The following is a 24,397-nucleotide window of genomic DNA, read 5'->3' as shown; positions in this document are numbered from 1 at the left end:
ATAATTTATAATTGTTAATAAAGTGACAAGTAAATTTGGTTAAAAAATTTTGCTCACAAATTCACGTCTGTATGTTATTTTTACATTAGTGTTTACCTATGGACAGTTTTTATCATTTAAAAATAAAATTTCTCTTTAAAAATAATACTCTACAATTCAGGCTGTTTATAAACCATTATTCCGAATGAATGAATCAACCAGATTTTTATAGTTTATTTAATTTATATATAAAATTTTGAAATATTATTTCGACCAATTGCTATATATGACCATAAATAGCGACTGGAAGAGTCAAAAAATATGTATTTAGTATTAAAACAACAATAGGAAAACAATAAAAATTAAATAATTTTAACCTAATAATAAAACTGAGGTAATTGTTTTAAACCATTTTTAGAAAACCAATTCTTTCACAAACAAACCCAATGCGTCGAAATATCCATTACTATGAGTTATTTGGCTATTACCGAAATGTAATAGTCCTGCAAAAGAGTCCACAGTGGCTCAAAGCTTGGGGCAAAGTGCCAAGCTTCTATATTTGCTTTAAGTGATGCGGCTTCAAGCAATACTATTCATTAATAAGACTACAAATAAAGGTCGTTGTCTGTTCAAGTTTTGTAATTTTTAATTAGGATAATTAATGTCTTAAACTAAATTCCCTCAGTTACAGTTACAGTCTCTTTATTTAGCTACTAAAATATTTCTCAACAAAATTCTTGATAATTATTTTGTAGCAAATCTAACATTTGCTTATTCTTTTAAAAGTGGACCTTCGTTTTCATTATGAAACAATCATAATAAAATATTAAGAAAGAATTTGAAAATCACCTCTTAAATAAATTACCCTATAAGTGCAGATATGAAATGTAATTATATTATTTAATTACTAAAAGTAATGAGTTGATACTGTGCCTGAATGTTGTCATAAAAGAGTTAAAGAGTATGAGAAGTTAATAATACCTACCGTTAATAGAAATTATATTTTTATATATATTGACATTTCAACAAAGCTGCAGCTATGAACTAAAAATTATATCATATGCATATTTAAAAGTCAATTTCCATTCTTAAATATTCTCTCTTTAAATACATTTAAAATTATTAATACATTTAAAATACAAATACATTTGTAGTTTGTGGTCCAAAAATTTAAATTTTCGTCCTAATAAAGTACTACAGACATGATCACAATGAAATAAACTTCTTTTTGTAACTATTGAAGTTACTTTATAAAAATATATAATACAATGCTAGACATATATACAAATAATAACATTGAATCCTGGTTGGTGCTTCGTTAAACAAGAACACTGAAATTTAAAAAAACCTGACCATAATATACGAAACCCTTTGAAGTTGACAACCTTCAGTCATTACGTACCTAAATAAAACATTTTGCATTAGAATGCGTTAGAGTAAAAGTCTATGTAAATCAAAACATATACAAAAATACTATATTCCGACGGCCTAAGTTTTTGTATTCCCTTAGTTTCTGACCAATAGGTGATAACACAAAGATGAATTTTAAATAAAAAGTAAACGGACCTCCGACCAGATATTCTTTCTTTGATTACTTCTACCGTTTTATATTTTATTTTATACAGAACGACATACACTTAAAATGTACACCATTTTTTCTACTTATATGTAGTAAAGAAATCCTCTATTTTCACGCCTATCCAGAGTAAAACAGAAGTAATCCATTATTACATTAAAAATATTTGCTGGTTATGTTTATTTACAATTATTTTTTAAGCTCTGAAGCCCCGACGGTCTGAAGACCTACTTTCTAAAAGAGGTGGTGTCGAAAGTTTTGTTGACTTACAATATCCTATAGAATTCAAAAATAACATTAATTAGAAAAGACATTGAAATAGCATTAGTTATTTAGAAAAATATTTTTATAAAATGACACAATTCCTACTTTATATACCTCAGACATTGATATTTCAAAGAAGTTATGACCTTTACCTAGCTGAAATAGAAATACGGTCAACACGAATATAGAAACACGATCCGAATATATTTTATTTAGTTCTAAATTCCTTATACTAGAATATCTTGACACTTAAAATGAAGTTGTATATTTAGTAAACGTTTATTTTAAATTAAATAACTAGTCAATGTAAGATTGTAATAAACCTCCTTTTTCGGTTATGAAAAATATAAAATATGATGTGTCAATACCCGACTATTCGGAAGGCCAATTATTTAAATTAAATCTAACTAATACATGACCCATGATGGGCAGAGTCATTCTAGCTTTGAACAAATATTTAAAACAAGCTTATACTCGAATTCAAAAGTATTCAGATGAATGTCCTTCTTGCCCTCCGCCACAAAGGGCCTATCCATGTTGCTCTCCGCTTCCAATGTATTATTGCAAGCCTAGAACAAAGTATGACGTAAATTTTATATATATAAATGATAAGCCGCCAAGTACAGCTATGGGTGATTTTGTAGATAGAATCGCTCAAACTGTGTTTTGGACTGAATTAGCTAGAGGTAAGTTTTATATATTTTTTTTATTTAATTTAAGAGTTATTATATATTAATTTGTAAAACATTCTTTGTAACATTTTCTTATTTAGGCTTTGCTGTAACCATTGCCCATATATTTAAAGAACCTGCAACCATAAACTATCCATTCGAGAAAGGTCCACTGTCTCCTCGATTCCGAGGTGAACATGCATTGCGAAGGTATCCGTCCGGAGAAGAAAGGTGTATTGCTTGTAAACTATGTGAAGCCTATTGTCCCGCGCAAGCGATAACAATAGACGCTGAAGAAAGGAACGATGGTTCTCGTAGAGCAATACGTTATGATATTGACCTAACCAAGTGTATTTTTTGTGGATACTGTCAGGAAGCTTGCCCAGTAGATGCTATTGTCGAAGGCCCTAATTTTGAATATTCAACAGAAACACATGAGGAACTTATGTACAATAAAGAAAAATTGCTAAGTAATGGAGACCGTTGGGAACCTGAAATAGTTAGCAACTTGAGGGACAATTTCCTATATCGTTGATCATATTTAAAATATATTTTATGGTCAACTGTTTCTTTACTTCTTCTTCACAATATTGTAACTGCATCCTAGTTAGTTATATATTGAAATATATAATAATTTCTGGAACTATTAAGGTTGTAGGGATACATGATTTTGAAAAATGATTATAATTTAATTCTATTGTTTATACTTATTTGCAATTAAAATTTCAGCAGCTTTCAAATTAATGTATAATAACATTAAGATATGGATTGTTTTGTAAATTTTTGTAGATGGTTGTCATGCATAAAATTTAAATTAGGTCAGTACCTTTTACAGTGAAATCCCATTATAATTTATCAAACTTAGTATGTGTGTCTTCGGAAAACATGATTTACGTCGTACTTAAGAATATAAAATTTGCAAAAGTAATGGTTTTCTTTGATAATATAGCCAAATATATATATATTAAATTTTGTGAATGTGTGAATTTTTATTTATGTAAATTTAACTGACTGCCAGCTAATTTGCTGTAAGCGCCAAGTATCTCACCTGTTGAAATCATATTTAAAAAAAGCGTAATATAATTTTTGTAGTTAATTGTAGCTAATACAACAGATTAATTTTAGTGTTATCAGTTCAACAGGTCACTATATTATACAATGTCGATATTGAAGACTGCAAGTAAATAAACTATTTTGTTTCCAACCTTTAGCTATACGACTAACACATTAAATCACAGCAATAACTCAGTACTTTTTAATATTGTTACAGGAAAAATGATATAAAATTTCCTTCTAAATTTTTTTTGAAAGCTTTGTTTAACTTTTTACACTTTTATTAAATACTTTATTGGTTACAAAAGATTAGGAATTTGGTTGATATTCTAAAGAAATTTCTTCTAGCCTATCATGAAGTTTTTAGAATGTTTGTGTTAAGGTTTAAGTTTCAAAGTATTTAATATTGATGCAGATTATATAAATTTACAAATACTCAATTTGGGACATTAAAATATATTATGTCACTTTTTCAGATTTCCAAATGGAAGCCAACAATGCTGTTGTGGAAATTATAATTGGATCGAACAAAGGCATTCATCAGGCAATAAATTTTACTAAGTACTTCACGAATTCAGTGTTAAAATTAAAAATCACTGTTAGGATTACTTCAAACAATATATATACTGAAAAAATCATTTTTTTTTTTTAATTAAAAAATTAAGTCACACTAGGTATATAAAATACCACAAACCTTATTTCTTCCTTGTGCTTAAACTAACAAAAAAAGAGTCACTAACAATCCAAGGATTATGTCATAATCAGTTAAATGTAATGAAATATTTTTATTACTCAATGCTATGTTTGACTGGTGGCTAATTATCTTTTATACTAGAAAACATAGCCCAGTACTTTGATTGATAAGGCCAGAGATGCCTGAATGTCTCGATTTTAATTAAAGAGTATTGTCAGTAAGATGCTGGACAGGAGATTTTAAATAAATTATACATGTGAGGAATGGCATTCGTATGTTCTTCAAGAAAGGAAGATAATAGGTAGGAAGGTCGAACAGTTATTTGAAACAGTTATCTATGTAACCCTTGCTATTATAAATATTCATACAATAAGGTGATAATTAAGTTTAAAAATAAAATTTATGGAATTCATTAAGTAAACTTAATAGCGTATTTGTTGTGTGCTAAGTCAAAAACGTAATTGTGATGGTTTAATAGATCATTCCTAAAAAAAAATGGATAGTGTTTAAATACGAGTAATTTAATGAGACGAAACCTCTTAGCATTCAATGGATTCACCGTGCGGGTGCCGGGTCCATCACGTTGCAGGGAGAGGAGCTTCAACAGTGCCTGGGACTTGCGACCCAGGTGAAGGTTTAAGGGGCCCCTAACTAACGCGCGTTAAACGCTCACCTCCACTTTTACAGAGAGAAATTTTTAAGAAAATTTGTGAGTTTCTAAACACTAAATAATTAATAAAAAAGCTGGAAGTCTTGAAAAATTCTGGAAGTTAGGACATCACAGATTAATTATTTGTCTAATAACATCTGAAAGTAAATTAACACGAAAGCTATAATCCTCAAACTGATTACGAAACAATCTAAATACATATAAAACTTGATCTGTATATCTGATCTCCTAGACAGATATTCAAATTGATGGCTAAGCAAATCTAAGTTAAAATAAAAAGATTTCAAACATTTTTTTCTACTTAAAAAAGTAATTAAGTATATTCAACTTTTTTAATTATCTAGATAGAATGATCTAAAACTGTGATCTAATGTCAGAGAAATGTAGTTTTACTAGTATTGAGTTTGTTTAATTAATAGTAAGTTTCGCTTCTTACAAGAAATTGTAAAATTACATTTTTAATAAACGAGATTTTTTTTTATCAGCCATTTTCAAAGTTGAGCATTATTAAAACGCGAACGTAATAAGCTACAACGTTTTCCAACCTATACCAAATTGAAAGTAATTTATAATTGGAGGACAAACAGTACAGAATACCAAGAGCTACTTTTTATATTAATTCTACATTCAAGTAGATGTAGTTGCAATGAGTTCATCGGTTCCCCCCGTGATCGCTTATATATTCCTGAAGGACTACGAGGCGCTAGGCTCTTTTGCTCTCCTCCAATAAAACCTTTAATATATGAACGGTATGTAGATGGAAGTTTCACAATATTGAATAAAAATAAAACATCTGCTTTTCTGAACCACCTTAATTTTATCAATAGCAAGATTCAGTTTACTATAGAATTAGAGGCAAATAATTCTTTAGCTTTCCTTGATATAGTTGTCATTAGGAATCCTGGCAATACTTTGGGACATACTGTTTATAGGAAACCCACCCAATGGTAACTCACACCACCACCCTATCCAGTTAGCTACCATTAGCTAATCTTTGTGACGCTGACCATCTATAGGCCGAGCTGCAGCATGTAAAACATGTTCTCACCACCAACAACCTGCCCGTGCCTTGCCAGCATCGCAAGAACCATTTGAAGCCACCCACTGTAGAGAGACAACCTGCGATATTACCGTATGTGAAGGGAGTTACTGACAGACTAGACTACATCTTGAAGAAGGTTTCGATACAAACCGCACAAGAAAGTCAGTCAGTTCTTGAGAACTATCAATTGTAACATTCCATTACAACAACCGGGTGTATACAAACTCGATTATGACCGTGGATTGTCATACATTGGACAGACAGACATAGTACGTACGGTACGAGGGTGAAAGAACATATCTCAGAAATCAAAAATAGACGTGCTTCGAAGTCAGCAGTGTTTGAACACACAATGGACAAACCAGACCACTACATTCGGTTTGGTTAACCAAAAATCCTCGTGAAGACAGGTACATAACAAAGTTAATCCACGAGGATATTGCAATTTAAAAAAACCATTTAAATAGAGAAGATGGCTAGAATCTATAAAACACCTGGGACCTCCTTAAAAATATAAAATCCCATATCCGAGACCACACCGAAGGACCTCGCGACACCGTAAGTGCATTCTGCCGGCATCCAGAGCGATACGCCAGAAAATTGAGAAATTGTTGGCGGTAGATGATAAATAACAGGACCAAATGACAGACATTCACATCTCGTCTCCCCGTGATCACGGTTGCTGAAAAGTAACCGAAACGTCGGAATTATGTAGTATTTTTATAAATTAATAAATTCGCGTTGTAAATCCGATAAATATTAGTTTTATTTAAAAACAATAAGCATTGAATGATGAGGATGATTAGAAAAAGTATTCAAAAAGTTTATTGCTGTTTTAAAAAATAGAATTTACATCAATTCATTTTACATGCCAGTTACAGTAAGACTATTACTATAAAGTGAAACTGATTACCATTTATCCAATTATAAATACAATCTGCATAATAATATACCTATCCACAAATGTAATTCAGCATTTATAACAACTCAATATTTACCCTCTATAGATAGATTATACAAACTAACAAAACAAATAGCCACTATTTCGGAGTACGCTTGACCGATGTGCTCGTTTGCAGGGTCATTGGTGGAAGATAATTGAATTCGACTTAGCTAGTAGCCATATTGAAGCAAAATATCTTGTAAACTTTTAGTTCTCAAAAAAGACTTATTACAATAAATTAAATTATGAGATAGTAAAAATTACTAAATCTCATTAACAATTTATCAGTTTTGAATAATTTTCGTTATTTATGATAACCCTATAAAAGCATGGTTTTGTTGTAGGTAGAATACTTTTGTGACATACGAAAAAATTGTTAACATTAAAATATAGCATCATTAAGATCAACATCAAAATACTTCTTATAATATTAAGTTCAGGATTAGCTGAGCATTTCGTATTTATAAATTTAGAAATTGCGCTTTTTGATATTAATAACTGAGGGTAAAGCAAATTGATGAGACGTATAAACCGTAGAATTCCACTGACATTTTATGATTATCAGAATATTTTAATACAGATTACTTTGCCCCGTAAATTTTAGAAGTGCTGTCTCTAATATCTTCTGAATAAACACATCAAGTATTGTATATTATCTTTAACAATACTTTTATTTCATTCTAGTAATGCATACTTAATGACTTTCATTATCTTTTTCCACGAGAATAATAAAAAAATAATTTTATTAATTTATTAAAAATTCTACATTACGATTACCACTCGGCCGTGACTTTAGGAATTAAAATTTTCGAGCATCATATTCTTAGAAGCAATCTAAGTCATAGCATATTGCATCTATTAAATGCCTATTATTTTTACAGAATTCAAGTAAATAATTTATTTGGTTATCACTTTTTTTTATTTTTAACTGAAATTTAGATTTTAATTTTATGTTGTATCATTTAAAAAAAAAACTATGACGTACGCTTAATTAGATGTACAGTTTATTATGATTCGAAAGCTAATTGTGGTATATTAATGACAAAAAATAAAGCTTCAAGTATTTTACGTCACTTCATTATATTCACGTCACGTTTTCTTTTAAGCAAAATATAATAGCTATTTGATATATAACGCCTAAAATTTTAGTAAGCTTATATAGAAAGTCATCAAAGAGAGGTTCGTCTTAGCAAATGATAAATTTAAAAGAAACATACTTTTTCGGCTACTTAACAAAAATATCCTCCTAAAATAGTCCTCCAACTTCTCCCTTTAAATCTTAAAATTTTAAAAAATAATCAAGACGTTAAGAATGAAATTTTGTAAACGTTAAAAATAAATAAATATATTTTTAATTTATTGGCTGTCTGCAACTCACCGTTTCACCTACGCATTCTCTTGAATCTTCGATGATAATATTACAAAAGCAAAGTTTATTTATTCGTAAATGAGTATTTAGTTTTCGATGTGTACAATCAGAAAATATTCACTATAAAACAGACTTAATTTTTTTTATGGATTGGTGTCATCTATGCTGATCGCATCTCCTTGTGAGACAATTTCTTATATCCGAAGCAAATCTTTACAGTATCGTCCACCCCATTGAACACCCTTCAAATCTATTTTCTTCCAGATCAACCTTTGCTTTATCAATTTCTTATGTTTCCTGTTTACTAATTCAGTAGGATTTCAACTTGCCGTTGGTCAATAAAATCAATATTATCCTAAATATATTATCACGCTGCACAGTGAACTCATTTTTACTTTAAAAAGTCTTAGTTGTGATATTCGTGATCGTAAAAACCTACGAACCAAGAATATTTTTTGTTTACTTCTTTTTAAAATATTACACAGCTTGGTACCTCTACTAATTTTAAAGTTCCTAGGATCCACGATAGAATTAATGTTATCAGTGGAGATGAATATGGTACCTACTATAACCCTTACTTCCAAATACCTTTACGTATTTCGACAAAACCTTTATATACCCAACATTAGAATTTGGAAATTCTGTAAATATGACCTTTTTATACAAATATTTTCAGTTATTTTCGTGAAAAACACTAAAAGCTCATCTTTAAAATTATCCTTTGTTATCAGTGAGCTATTTGTTGAGCGGCTTCCCGCACATTTTGGGTAAATACGTGCCGCTCGACTATTTCTAACCGATGTGGCCTTAAATTATTGCGGAAATTACCAACATCCCATAGTTTGAGTTTTGATGGAATCTAGAGGAACATACAGGAATACTTATTAAAAACATATTTAGACTCTTCTCGCTCTATGCTCATAATATCTTAATAATACCTGGCTAATAACTAAGGAGGCGAAAGTTTTTGAAGATATTTGGGACTACTAGCTTCGATCCACTCATTTTGATCAAACTTTACAGTAAGGAGTAGAGTTTGTGGACTTTGTGGGATTACAATATTATACGATGACATTAAATAAAATACAAAAATATTATATAAATTTATGTGACATGGATCACGGATGGTTTGCCAGTGGGAAAATTTGTTTGCATGTGAAAGAACATTAATAATTTCTCGTTGAACCAAATTTCAGAAACGTCATGTTCGAAAATTAGTGTTATTAATATTCCAATAAAAGAATGTATATTTAGGAATTCAATTTAGAAAATATGGATATGAAAAATTGACATATAAAAGAATTATGGTGTTTATTAAAAACTTGAGGTGGTACAGTCCAGCTGTGGTCATGTTACTACAGCTCGAACATGGGCGGCTCGACCGGGGAAGTACCACCCTCTCACAGAAGACAGGCGTGAAGTAGTTTTTAGTGGTTGCGTTTCGGCCGAGGAGTAACAGAGCCGTTTGCCCTTTCCCGATTCCCACCCTTTCCTGCCATTTCCTTATTCCCACCCTTCCCTTTTCCTCAACAATCAAGGTTGCCAACGCATCCGCAACATCTATCTGTTGCGGATGCGTTGGCAACTGAGTTTCGCATGTCCATGGGCGACGGTCACTACTGCCCATCAAGTAGGCCGTCTGCTGGTTTTCCACCTTTTACATAAAAAAAAAACACTTTTTAAAATTATGTTTAGACAGTAATGAGGTGAACTTTGTATCAATTTTTGATACATTTATTCGAATAGAGGAACATGAAATTTAACACAGACACTGTTTATATAGAAACGACCTACACATTTTTAACACGCTTTTATTAGCTTGGGTTGTGTGTATGTCTTTATGTATGTATGTAAAGAAATCTTTGAGCTTAGTTTTCTAGAAGTCTGAATAATTTTAAACTTTGCATACGTATCAAGGACCGATGGCAATGCAATAATTTGATAACAGGTTTCCATTATCCTTATTAGGCCCGCCAGGATTAATGAATTCTTTTATAGATCCCCTGTAGTGGAGTGAGAGAGATAGAGCTAGTGTGCGGTCTGCGCAAGTCTGCAGCGTGGGATTACTCTTTCGCTCGGGCACTCGACTTGATCTAATAAATTAAAAACAAATAATATATTGAAAACTCTAAAAAACACACTTTTAGTTTAAGTAATGTTTATTACAAAGAATTTTATGTATTCATTAAACATTGTTTATAAGATAAATAATAGTTTAAAAAAAAAATTACGATTTTATAGCCAACCGAACTAAAAAAATTAAAAATAATTTTTATTTACAAAGAAATTATATTACAGTAGTTGAAGGTCAAACAATCATTCATAGTTAATCACTTCAAAATGAAATTTATGTTATTAACAAAATAATTTAATTCAGAATAAAAAGCGTGGGGTGCATTTGACAACATTCCATATCTTTCCTCTGATAGATAGCTGCAACTAGAATTATTGTAACATTCAACATCAAGGACCCCACGCTCTGAATTAAATTTATATGCTGTTAATAACTTAAATTTTATTTTGGGGTGTTTAACTTTGAATGGTTGTTTGATTTTCTACCACTGTAATACAATTTCTTTGTCATTGAAAATTATTTTATATTTTTTAGCACGGTTAACTATAAAATCGTGTATTATTTTTATTTTTTTAAACTATTATTTATCTTATAAACAATGTTTAATGAATACATAAAATTCTTTGTAATAAACATTACTTAAACTAAAAGTGTTTAAGTCAGACGCATATATTATGTGAATCTGTCAGGTTTCCTCAATATGTATACTGTCAATAAATATCAAAGATAAAGACATATAACATTTTATACAATCAATTAATTGTGGTCCATTATGCTATATCTAAATCTATTAATATTTCAAACTTAGTATTTTATTTTAAATCTAGATACTACAACACCATCTTTAATGAACTAGCCGAAACGAATTGAGTGCATGGAGCGACAAATTATTAAAATATATTAAACTCGTTTTCTGGTTTGATAAATATGTATAACTTAAAAATTAACATGCAAAGAGCTCTATTCTTGAAAATTCTATTGATCCAAGAAGACAAAGGTAGACATTATTCAAAAGGAAATAACTTTATTATTATCATTGTCGTGATTTTCTTGTGTGCATAACAACGTAATTGTGAATAGACAAGACTTCTTCCTAACCATTATTATTATTATATGTGTACTTCCCATTAGAGGATGCTTACGTCTTATTCACAGTATGAATTATATACTGGAAAATATAGAAAAAATATTAACTTCTTCTTGGTTTTCATACATTACAGTAAATCTTAACTTCAAAACCGTATATTGCTTCTACATCAAGACTTCCTAATGTCTATAGGGAAACTTATCTTATGGAATTGAATGGGATGTATACATATATATTGTATTTCAAATCAATTAGAATTTAAATATTTACCATTTATTAATTTTCATCTTAAATAGCCATAAAAAATTATTTATATCAATTAATAATTACAAAAGTTTTTTTTTTTTTTGCTGACTGACAACTGAACTGAATTGATTTTTTTTTATTTGCTGACTGACTGCAAACTTTCTTTTTAAAAAGAAAGAGGTCATAAATTCGTCTGTGTTGCTTTAAGGTTGGTTACCAAATAACTTTCGACTGGGTGAAGCGGCTTCAATAATTTTTTTATTCCAAATCTGGTGCTTTCCTTTTGGTTTCATTTAAATTTAGTCTAGTCCTGACAGCGACATCCATGAGAAAACAATATAAGTCTAAAATTAGCGTCAAGTATGTGTGCGACAAATAAACGAGTAACTTCAACGACAGCCAATTTCAATTTATTTTTTATAAGGATAGACTGCACAAATCGTCCCATGATGATTACAATAAGACCTGGTATGGAAGCCTGAGAAAATTGAGGAAAATCCTTAAATTGTGTCCGCATGTATAATACACATTAAGTAATGGTACTACTTGGTCCTTCATGGTCGGAAGACAGATTTCGTAATCTTGTTATTAACCGACTTCAAAAGAGGAGGATGTACTCAATTAGTTGGAATCTTTTTTTTACGTATGTACCCCGAATGCTTGAATACAGATTAAGCAACTAAACGCTAATAACATGTTAGTAGAAGACTAAATGAGAACTAACTAAAACCAACCTAAACCGAAATTAACCAATCCTCATTCTCATTTAACTCGATAAATTCAACAAATAACAAGTAATCGGTATGAAATTAAAACTAAATTTCGTTTTTTATCATCACAAGTAAGACCAAAAGATATACGATAGATTATTCCTTAGTGAAATAATGATATCGCAATAGAAAAACATCGTATGAAGGAGTATAAATAGGTACTGCAATCAGGTTCAAAACAAATAACTACGTTAGCGCCTTTCGTAATACAGGCAACGTTATTTAGTCACCAATAGTGATATTAACTTGCAATTATTCTATTTCCAAAGAAATATTACCCACATAGCTGTAAACCGAATGCACCAACATCAAAAGGTGATTAGAAATTTTAAGTTGTAATTAGAAATTGTAGTTGGATATTAAATTAGATTAACGGAAAATAAATAAAAATAATGTTTGTTTATCTACATTCGGTGTTGAGTCGATTTTTGTGCAGATGTTTTGAATTTATTATTAGATAGGTCAAGTTATGGAAAAAAAAATTAATAGTATTTTTCAGTTAATAATAATTTTATTTATTCATTTTAATAAATAATCTGAAATATTAGCTTCTTTTTTTTAAACATATTATCAATAGGTTAGGTTTTAATTATTATAGACCACTTGTATACTGTGTATTATTTCACAAAGTAATTTTGAAAATACATTTAAATTACTTTCACGCTTCGAACCCCAGTAATGATGTCAAGAGATAAAGTTTGTTCACTAACAAGTACTATCGATTTCTACTTGGTCCGAACCCATAGCGCTTGTATCCTAACACAATTCCTTTAACATTCATCTGCAGTCTTTCATTAATACAAAATTCGTAATTAATTTTGACGTATGTACACTGCTTATGAAACCTTAAATCTTAAATTAAAACTCTACCGGATATCTCGCATACTGCCTTTTCTGATAAAATTATGTGATTTTAATGAATTATTCATATTTTATGACATACAGTTGATACACAGTTTTTAATACATATCTAAATGAATAGATTTTGTTTAGTAGATTTATATAGAGGTCTATCACATATTATTTAGCCACAATGTTTCCCCAACGGTTTCATACAATGCTTTACGTTCTTACTGTGATTAACGTTTCGTACGAGGTAATATAACCTTCAATGTAGTTTTGTGCTACATTATCTGATAGCCTTATCTTTAAATAGGTACGTGGGTATTGAATTTAACTTCTCTATAGTAATCTGAATTAATTTATTAATAAATATAGTAAATTTTATTTATATTCAGCAATAATTTTTTTCAATATTCAATAGAATTTAGTACAAATAATAATGTCAGAACTCAGTAATTTCATTTTTATGAATAGACGACGGAGTAAAATAAACCACAGCAGAGAGCATAAACCAATCGGAAACTAATTGTACAATAATTGGTTCAAGGATTTCTATCTTAATTTTCCAACATTAAATGAGAAATCTGCCTATTTAAATTTTAAAAGCTATTGTGCATGTAAGCTTACTCTGAAAATTTTTACTTTTTGTATTTCAATCACGTTTTGATTGTCTTTTAAGTTTTAATTTTATATTTTTTTTTATAAAAACATTGATATTTATTGCACTTAACAGATAGGTACGATCATAATAAGTTGAAGATTACACTCTATATTAGTTTTGTTATAAAATAATAATAAAATAAATAATCCCCTGCATAATACGTGCCAAGAGGCGACTTCACGACTATAAGAGTTTTCTTATAAGCATGCAGGATTGAATTGTTTGCTTTGAAGAGAAATAAAAGTTTATTCTAGAGCCACTGAACATCATCAAGATTTCCGATAAGATATTTGTTCATTTTGAATAAAAACTCTACTTCTCGTTTTAAAAAAAATTAAGAATCTGAATTAAGGATAATAATAGTTGCTAGTATTTTTGCTAAAATAAAGTAGAAACAACCTCGATATGAAGATTTTAGAACTAATGTAATCGAATCCAAAGTCACATAATATGATAGCGAGAATTTTATATTAACATTATTTGAAAACTTCTAATGAACAGTTAAAAAGATAGTTGAAAAGCCATTTTTATCTTGGTGATGCTATTATTTATAAGTGAGAACTGTGAAGACGAGTGCTTCATCGAATATAAAAAGTAATTATTTTCAGACGTAATCTGACGTCGTTAGAAAACTACTTAAAGAAACTACTACTAGAAAATAATAATTATAAAGCCTAAGTATATTATTGAGTTTAAGCAAAGCACTCAAAATGAGCTCTTTAAAGGAATATTTTCAGCCATTTTTGCAACAGTTTTCGTTGATACTCCGTCCAAAGCTGAAAAAATTTCATTACATTGGACCACTAGTTCCTGGGATTAACGCCTTTAAACAAACAACAATAAACTTTTCAGCTGTGAAATATTAAAATAGAAAATTATATAAGTATGAATTTGAAAAGTATCGTCTGTATTCTCACTATATAATTCTACAGTGCCGGTGTATGTCACTGAATTCATCCTCAACGGCTGGACCGATTTAAATGATTTTTTTGCATGCATTTGGGTGACGCCCCAGATAGTTTAGCTTCTCAAATCCGCCAGGCAGGTGGCGCCGCGCTGGGTATCTAGGTTATTTAAAATGAAAAAGTTGCACCGTAGGCCACTATATGTTTTGTTTTAACATACTTTATACATTTCACTCTTTAGGTGCAACTCTGACGTTCAAACAGACGAATTCATGGGCAAAAAATAGTATGTATGTATATATAATAATGTAATGTTAACGTTTGATATACATAGTAAGATAATGAGCTCAGATTGTAGGTCGGAAATGTAATGAAGTCATTGATTCTATAACAATAAATTATTTAAAGATTATTTTTTATACTTTTTATATTAAATTTATGTTTAATACATTTGCATGATTTATAGTGTCATTAAATCGCATATTTCTACCTTATATTACTGTAGCATAGGTTCTTATTTAGAAAAGTTCACTATTTTTAGTTTAGTTTAATTTACTACAGAAACTAAATAATATATACCGGAAGTGCTGTCCACGTTTGTTCTAGCGTCACATACAAATTCTGGCTTAAAATTACCATATTAATGCCAGCTTGCGCTAACTTTATCACACTTAAGGCGTTTGGGTCTCGTAACAACAATTAAGCACCTGCAATGTAGGCGATTAATTTATTATTTAAACATGCAAATTTAAATAAACTCTGAATTATAAATATATGTAATTAGCCCTCTTCCTATTTAAATCCTTTTATAATTTAATTAGGACCTTATTTTATTATATAAGTATGAATGAGTGAAAGTCTTCTGAATACCTGCTTATAATATGAGCAAATATTATATTATGAGAAAAGCTGAACAGGGTTTTGAATATTTAACTTCAATATTGTTTAAATAATTTCTATTTAACAAAAAATAAACCTAAATTACAGAAATGGAAGTAAACAATAAAGTTACAAATGTGTCAAACATCAGGTGTTTGATATATTTACAACACTCTCATTTTCTGTCACAAAACATTATTAAATTAAACAAAAACATTTTCAATAAATAAAAACATTTACAGAATAAAAAAAAGTGAAAATAATAAAGCTGACTTTTTAGGTCGTTGAAATGAAAAAAAATTTGAGGCGCGTTTCACAAGAGAGAAATTTTATAATTTAATGATCAGGGGCCATTATATAGAGCCAGGCTCATGAACTAGTAATATAAATAATTTAAAGTAAAATGTTTTAAATAAACTTAGTTTATTTAACATGTAGTTCAAAATTACTTTATACCTTAACATGAAAATTATTAAGTTGTAGACAGAATAACTTAAAATTTACAAAATATATAGATCGAAAACTGTTTGCAGCCGTTTCTCAAAGTTAGCAGCCAGAAACACGGGTGGAGATCCCGCTAAACTTAAGCTTGTAAGAACTCCCCCACCCACCTAAAAATGAAAATGACTCCTTGGAAAGACACAAGCCAAATATTTTTATTTTAAACCAACTATAAACCTTAAGTCATGAAAGGTGTGGATTATTATGACACGTAAACAATAATTAAAAAATTATTACTTCGATTTGTTTACTACTTCAACAAAAACGACTATATGAAACTTATCTAATAAGGATATTTCACATAATAATAAGGCTGGGGACAAAACGGTCTAACCAATGAACGAAATCAATTTCATTCAGAGAATACGTGTCCGCCATGATGATAGACGCTCATCTATTATTTCACGCCTTAAAGAGAATTGTGAGCGGGGCATCAATAATCTGTGTATAGGATGGTAATTGTTGCCAATAAATCAAATTTTGCAACTGTTGGATTCTTAGGTGACTATGTCAATCTTGTTTTACAGTTGAAATAAGTGGTATACATTTAAAAAATACGATTATTTCTTACACTTTAAGACTACAAAACAAGTAAATAAAATTAGAATAGCATAGAATTCAATATAAAATTTTATTCAAGGCCTTTTTAAAATACTTTGAAGCCATGCTTTATAATTTATTGGTGACTCTTTTGCCGGGTGTTGAGCCATTCTTATAACTAAAGGCTCAGTAAAATTAAAGGCAAAAAGAAGTTTTTGGGGTTTATTCCGAAGTACCGACAGTAATAACATTACTTAAAATTAAAATTTAAAAGCGTTGAGATATATAGCAAATGTTTTTAAATTCACTCAACATTGACCGCAACGTCTTGTTGATCGAGTAATTCAATAATAAAAGTTTCATATATTTTTAATAGAATAAAGAAATATGTAGTTAGTAGCCATAATTTCATTTTATATTACTTGCAGCTTCAATCTCTTTGTCTGTATCAACGAGAAGTACTTTAAACGCAATCTATGTATATAGTTGTAAGGCATTCTAGGTAGGATAATACATATCGAGGACTTTTCAAGTGTGTGTGGAATCACTCAATGAAACTTATTGTTAATTATAACTAAATTGAAATAAAAAGTTTTTAAATGTTACACGGTATATAAGTGTATATCACTAGTTTTTATTATTTTTACTCATTATAAAAGCGTAGCTTGTGAAATAATAGTTTATTTAACAAGCTGTATGTTGTACGTTGTACGTTTTGCCAGCTATGCCGACTTGCCTTATTGTTATTAATATTTAATGGTTACTTGATTGGGTTGCAACTAGAGATTGAAATGGAAACAACAAAATATTATTCAGCAGAAAATATTCACATTATATATAACAGTAATTTGAGATTTTATCGATGGATAGTGAAATTAGAAATTTGTGATTGACTATAATCACAAAAAAAAAAACAAAAATAACTGACTTATCGCCGAACAGTATGAAAATAAAGAACAAACAATTAAAAATAACTTTTTTCAGTACATAAATAAGACGTTATAATATATAGTGCTTTTTATTATAGATAAAATATATATGTTTCTTATTTAACTTTTACATGTAACTAATTCAATGCCTGGTATATAATGTACAGCGAGATAACTTCGGTGAAGTTAAAGATCAAACTTCTAGCCAGTTCGAAACTAGTTTAACTCAGTATCTAATCACATACAGATCTTCTCGTCCTTTAATTTGTTGTGCACAATATGGTAGATATTTGTATCAAATTTAAAACATGTCTCTAGACTTGTAAGGCAAGATTTCAATTATAAATAAATTTTAAAAAATTCACTCTATATTATGTAATATCTACATATAATATGTTAATAAAATATTATATTATAAACTAATTTGGCCGTGTACAACTAATGATATAAAACTTATTTTGATACATATAAAATCTCATTTTATATTAGTGCAAATATGATCCAAATATTAAAGGAGAAGGAAAATTTTTACGGACGCCTCTCTAAGACCCTTCGTGCTCCACTTAAGTATATTTCCACTTTCAGTTTCAATTCCAATTGAGACCTTCCCAATATACCCATCGGGTTTATTACAAAGTTCAATGAAATGTTAAGGATAACCGAATCAATGTATTGGAAAACTGAGAACGTAGTAAGTGGCAATAAAAAAATTCTGGCGTTCCAAAGTAAGCTGCATCACCATATAATGCTTTACTTGAAATATCTTTTAAGAGAATATTAGAACGCTTTATTTCAATATCATATCATAATGACAAGATAATGATGTAAGCACCCGCTTATTTGCTCAAATACATTTCTTTTAGAGAAAAATAAAAATCAATATCAAAACCTGCTAATTTAGAAAAGTTTGAAGGCATTATATTATTTCTTAACATGATATTTTATGTCCCTATTTTTACAAACATTCAATTGGTTTATTCTAATATAATATTCTAAATACATATTGCAGGTTTTGTATAAGAAAATAATAAGTACATCGTACACAATATTATGCTCTTCCCTCGCAGGATATTTTTATATTTTATAAGGCATGTGGATCTTTCATTTTAAATTAAATCTTGGTTCACAAAATTAGTTCGGGTCCTATGGGAATATTGATATTATAAATAATTTTGATTGAAAAATCTTCAAAAACGGGTTTGTAATGGATACATTAAAGATAGTTATTTTAAATATTTATATATACTGTACAACACTATCTTTAAAAGCATAATAATATTCTCTCAGCATTAGTTATTTTCTGCGTTCGCTTCACTTGACATTTGTCAATGATTGATTACTACGGGACTATTATAACACGCAGTCACTCGGCAAATCTAAAGAAGTACCCTTATATCAAAGAAATAATGACGAGATCTTTCAAATTATAGAAAAGAAAATGAATTATCTTGTCTGAATGATTTCAATAAATTCATAATGTCTATCAACTTTTTAACAGTCTAACACGAAAAAAAATATTCTGCTCAAGAAAAAAATGGAATGCACATATTTAGATTAAAGTTCCAAATTAAATCTTTTATATATTACTTTGACTTATTATCAAATCATATGTATTATATATAAGTAAATAAATAAATGATATCAATGTAAAACATAAAAAATATAGGTCTCAATAAATTTGTTTCAATTCAATAAAATCTATTAAACAATCGAGATTATTGCAATGAAAAATGAAATTGGATTCTATGTGAAATGTTATAAATATCTTATTTATGTTTTTCGAAATTTTAGACGTTATCTTAATGTTAAATGATGTTAAGATTGTACTTTATACTTCAATAAACAGGTGTTTTTTTCTCTTAAATCATATTCCTCAAATTTATCGTATCAAAAATTAGATATTTAAGAATATATTATGACTTGTCGGATATAGTTATATTATTCTAACATCTTTGCTTTGGACGTGCGACAGGATATTCAGCGGTTCAAGCCGCAGCCGGTCCGTCTGTCGTTGACCCTCGTTACAGGATGTAATGTTGTACGACTAGTAATGCAAATATTTTGTAGCATCAAAATGCAATTTATTTTCTTCTACACTAATATACTAATGTATCAAATATAACAGTAACTTTAAGCCTAGACCTTATATTTTATAATGTGTCCGAAATATTATATGACAAGATGAGCAGAATAAGTTGTAAGTCAATTGTACTTAAAATAATAGTCTAAACTATTGTTACTCTATCTGAATTATTTTTGAATTTTAGAATTTATAGCGACATCATATACTTATTCTTAAAGAATTCTTCAAATATTCGTTACAGACCATTCTTTCAAGTTTCATTAAAGCATTTTTTTGGTGTACAAATGGCACCGTAATTGCAAACTTTGACCTCTAGATTCGTCAGTCATCATCCCTAAATACCTTGAATTTTAGACTCTATCCAGCTACGGCTAAAATACCTGGAGCTACATATTACATAGACATCCTTGTTCGACTTACAATCATACATGTATATATATATATATATATAGACATGTACATGTGTCTTCTGCATATATATATATATATATATATATATATATATATATATATATGCAGAAGACATCATATTTACTTGTATTTGTAAACTTGTATGGGTATCAGCGAGTAATAAAACATCCTCCGACGTTCCGTCGAGCCGAACACCAAGCCCGCATTTGTAAACAAATCAGAAAGAAGGCGTCTCCCCTGTCTGAGGTTTACGGAGACACCTCTGAATCGCGCGTCAACACTTCAGTTATAAGATAGCTGCCTCTGATTATAAGCCTATCTCTATAGGCATTACTAGGCATTACTGAATCGCGCGTCCGACAATTTCATGCCTTGGTTGGGTATGCCGCAAGCCGAACCGATCTTCCCCACTTAATCATTTATCCCCAAATAAAGGAATATGAAACACATACAATGGAATACTTTATATACTTTGTTACAAATTAACGTAGTCCAGGAAACCAATATTATAAGGTTAAATCTACGGTTTTCTCAGTACATATATGTTCATGTTCGCCATGAAAAATTGTTAATAGGCTTAACCGATGACCCTTGGGTATAAAACAAAGCAGTCTACTATTTTCACCTACCGGAAAATATTTATAATAAAGGAGTTCGTTTTGATAAACATACCGCTGAGGATCTAGTTCTCCATCTTGTAACTTTCTTTTTCTATAATGAATAAGAAAATTAATATCTTGTAGATATATCCACCATCTAGCAACGCGCGGAAGCACGTCTATCTTCTTTTCGGTGGCCTTAAGAGTATTGCAATCGGTGACTACTTTAAAATTTATACCTACGAGACAGTGACGAAAGTTTTGTAAAGCCTTCACAACCGCCAAAGTTTCCAATTCGTAAGAGTGGCACCTGCTCTCAGCACCATGAGTGGCTCTACTAAAAGTGGCGACCACATGCTTTGTACTATCAATCTTCTTCTGAATCAACACAGCGCCGTAGCCAATGCTTCTACTATATACTTTACAGTATATACTTTAACCGGTAAGGACGGTTCGAAAATGGACAATATAGGCGAACTGGTTAAACAATTTATTATGTCTTGTCTAGTTTTCTCTTATTCGGTGCCCCAGTGAAATTCATGTTCAATTTTCAACAAATGTCTTATAAGGGGTTTTCCAATAGGGACGCTTGAACTTTGACAGCTGATTGCGGCCATGTTGTTTGAGTGACAGCTGTCAAATGCAGTGTGTTATATTCATTCCGTCCTCCCAAACCACCATGGCAGGTTACAGTGTCGAGCAGCACGTGCAAATCATAAAATCGTTTTATGAAAATGGGTCTTCAGTTCGAGCAACGTTCCGCGCACTTCGCCCGTTTTACGGTCGCGATGATCGTCCTGCCGAGTCGACTATCCGTCGATTGGTGGACAAATTCGAGTCAACCGGGTCAGTTAACAATCAGCCGGTTCCCGCGCGTCAACGTAACGCGAGATCTGCCGAGAATATCGCCGCTGTGCGCGACAGTGTCCTCGAAAACCCGCGGCAGTCAATTCCGCGTCGCGCACAGGAACTCGGCCTTTCGCAGACGACAACTTGGCGAATTTTGCGTTGTGACTTGAGCCTGCACCCGTACAAGATCCAGCTGACCCAAGAGCTCAAGGTTAATGACCATAGACAGCGCCGTGTGTTCGCTGACTGGGCATTAGAGCAGTTGGAAGTTGACGCCGATTTTGGCAAAAAAATCATCTTCAGCGACGAGGCGCATTTTTGGATGAATGGCTATGTCAACAAGCAAAATTGCCGTATTTGGGACGAGACCAATCCACACGAGGTTCACCAAGTGGCAATGCACCCGCAGAAAGTGACTGTTTGGTGCGTATTTTTTCGAAAACGATAATGGTGTGGCCGTCACCGTCAATGGTGAGCGATACCGGTCGATGATAACCAATTTCTTTTGGCCTGAAATCGAGAATATGGATCTGGACAACATGTGGTTTCAACAGGACGGCGCTACGTGCCACACAGCACACGCTACGATGGAAGTTCTGCACGAGCAATTTCTGGACATGGTCATCTCGCGCGGAGGCGACGTGAACTGGCCACCGAGATCGTGCGATTTGACCCCGCTGGACTTTTTCTTGTGGGGTTTTCTTAAGTCGCAGGTCTATGCCAACAAGCCGCAAACCACCGATGCCCTCAAAGTCAACATACGCCACGCCATCGATCAAATACAGCCCGATTTGTGCGCCAGAGTCATCGAAAATTGGACCTTTCGTGTGCGCGCCACCAACCGAAGCCATGGCGGTCATTTGAATGATGTCATATTCCATACATAATGGGGTCAATAGACCTTCCAAATAAAAAAAAATTTCGCAAATATCTTTCCTACATGTATTTTTTTTTTGCATTTCAAAGATCAAGCGCCCTTAATGGAAAACCCTATACAAGAGGTTTTAATTGCGTAATCTTGAATGTATCTCCTAAAATATACAGCTGTAACCAAAATTGTCATACTTATTTCACATTACATTAGGGTGCGGTAAATAGTGCCTGAATTTTATGTGGGCTTGGTCTGACCTTAGCGTCACTGACTACGCGTCCCAAGTATTCGATTTCGGTAGATAGGAATGAGCATTTTCGCAAGTTTATAGAAAAACCTGATCCAGTTAATGTTTCAAGTACATTCCGTAATAAGTAAATGCCATCATCTATACTGTTACTCATACAGAGTACGTCATCGACATAAACTAAGACATTGCCAGACTCGGTGTCATCACGAAGAGTGTCGTTAATGATTCTCTGGTACACAACGTGTACGTGGGAATTCGTTAAACCATAAGCATTAAATTGTCAGCAAGCAAAACATTTTAGATTTGATGCACGAACTGGAGGTATTGTCCTAGTACTATAGATAAGAAAGAAACTCAAGTAATGAATTTCTAAATTAGCGTTACCAGGTGTAGCTCTTACATTAGAATCCGTAATACCGCGGATAGTAATCAGAAGTCTCAACTCATCACTTAACCCTTTAAAAATTTTAAGACGTAACAATATTCTTCTTGCATCGCCTCGTATAGAATATTTAAGTAGTGAAGTTTTCGTGGACACATGGGTTTAAATTCTGTAAAAAAATTGCCCTATCTTCGGTCGCTGGTTACCCACTCGTTTAGGCAAGGACGGGCGTCACCTTTGAGGCATAGTGATACATGCGATAAATACTCTTATTCACTCCAATTACTAAAATATATAGCCCGTTCAACCTTTCCACACCACAAATTGACATCATGAACGGTTGGGTTAAAAATGGATACAAAATATTTTTGTGCTCTATTTGGGTTTTTAGATCTAATGGCTTCGGCCAGTACACATGCTGATTTTTTTACCATTTGTACATCACGACAGTTTGTGTTGTTGTTGGATTCTTCGGACATGGGCACGGTCTCAAGCGCGTGTCGATTTAATGCAGGTATAGAACTGGTTAGTAATGTTTTCGAAATGGGGCCGTAATTTCAATGGCTTGTTTGTTCTGTACATTTCTCAGTGAAGGAGTATACAACCTAAAAGTTTCGTTATTTTGGACTTCGTTACTATTGGTCGCTTTACTCAAGGGAGATCGTTCAATTTCTTACGTATTTAAACGTGTTAGGATTGATTTTAACGTTTTTTTCACGGACACGATGGTTTGATAAAGAACGCGTCCTACTTCTCAATCGTGATCTATACTGGTATACATAATAATTCTAGATCGAGTTCTGTTTCGAAACCTACAGTCCCTACCGTGCCAACGCGACTTGTTGCGAGACTTATATTTGTCAGCCATATTTACACACAAATATAATTTTAAATTAGAAATTAATATATAATTGGTGTTTTATTTTACTTATAATTTTTGTTTTTATGAAATCAAGAGAATATTACATAAAAAAAATTTAAGCGTCATTTTAGGAAGGCTATCCCACTTCTGAATTCAGAATTCGGACAAAATCATTAAAAAGAATATAGCTGTCTTAGAAATTTACGACTTTATAACGAATAACGATGACTTTATAACGAATAACGAATTCGAAACCTTAACTGGAACAAAGTTGTCTTAAAGAGTTTTAACTCATCATTCCTAAAAAAAAATATCACCAATCAGTTATTTAAACAAAACTTATTTATTTACAAGAATAATAAGAACAACTTAATTTAATTTACAAAACCAGTCA

At 31.1% G+C, this 24,397-nt stretch overlaps 1 protein-coding gene across 1 annotated transcript; it reads left to right on the top strand.

The window, feature by feature from the left end:
• Positions 1-2,164: 2,164 nt before the first annotated feature.
• LOC116777651 (NADH-ubiquinone oxidoreductase subunit 8-like) lies at positions 2,165-3,140 on the top strand. The gene is made up of 2 exons (XM_032671317.2): positions 2,165-2,505; positions 2,592-3,140. Exons 1-2 carry the CDS (start codon positions 2,241-2,243, stop codon positions 3,023-3,025), a joined length of 699 nt encoding a protein of 232 aa, XP_032527208.1. The 5' UTR covers positions 2,165-2,240; the 3' UTR covers positions 3,026-3,140.
• Positions 3,141-24,397: the final 21,257 nt, after the last annotated feature.

The sequence above is a fragment of the Danaus plexippus genome, chromosome Z, assembly GCF_018135715.1.
Source record: "Danaus plexippus chromosome Z, MEX_DaPlex, whole genome shotgun sequence".
NCBI classification, from domain to species: domain Eukaryota; kingdom Metazoa; phylum Arthropoda; class Insecta; order Lepidoptera; family Nymphalidae; genus Danaus; species Danaus plexippus.
This window is presented reverse-complemented; position numbering and strand designations above follow the sequence as displayed.

What these genes read in the sequence shown, in the direction of transcription:
- LOC116777651 (XM_032671317.2), top strand. Translation starts at nt 2,241, where the DNA reads ATGATGGGCAGAGTCATTCTAGCTTTGAACAAATATTTAAAACAAGCT. An exon ending in TTGGACTGAATTAGCTAGAG is followed by an intron (nt 2,506 to 2,591) that starts GTAAGTTTTATA and finishes TTTCTTATTTAG; the next exon opens with GCTTTGCTGTAACCATTGCC.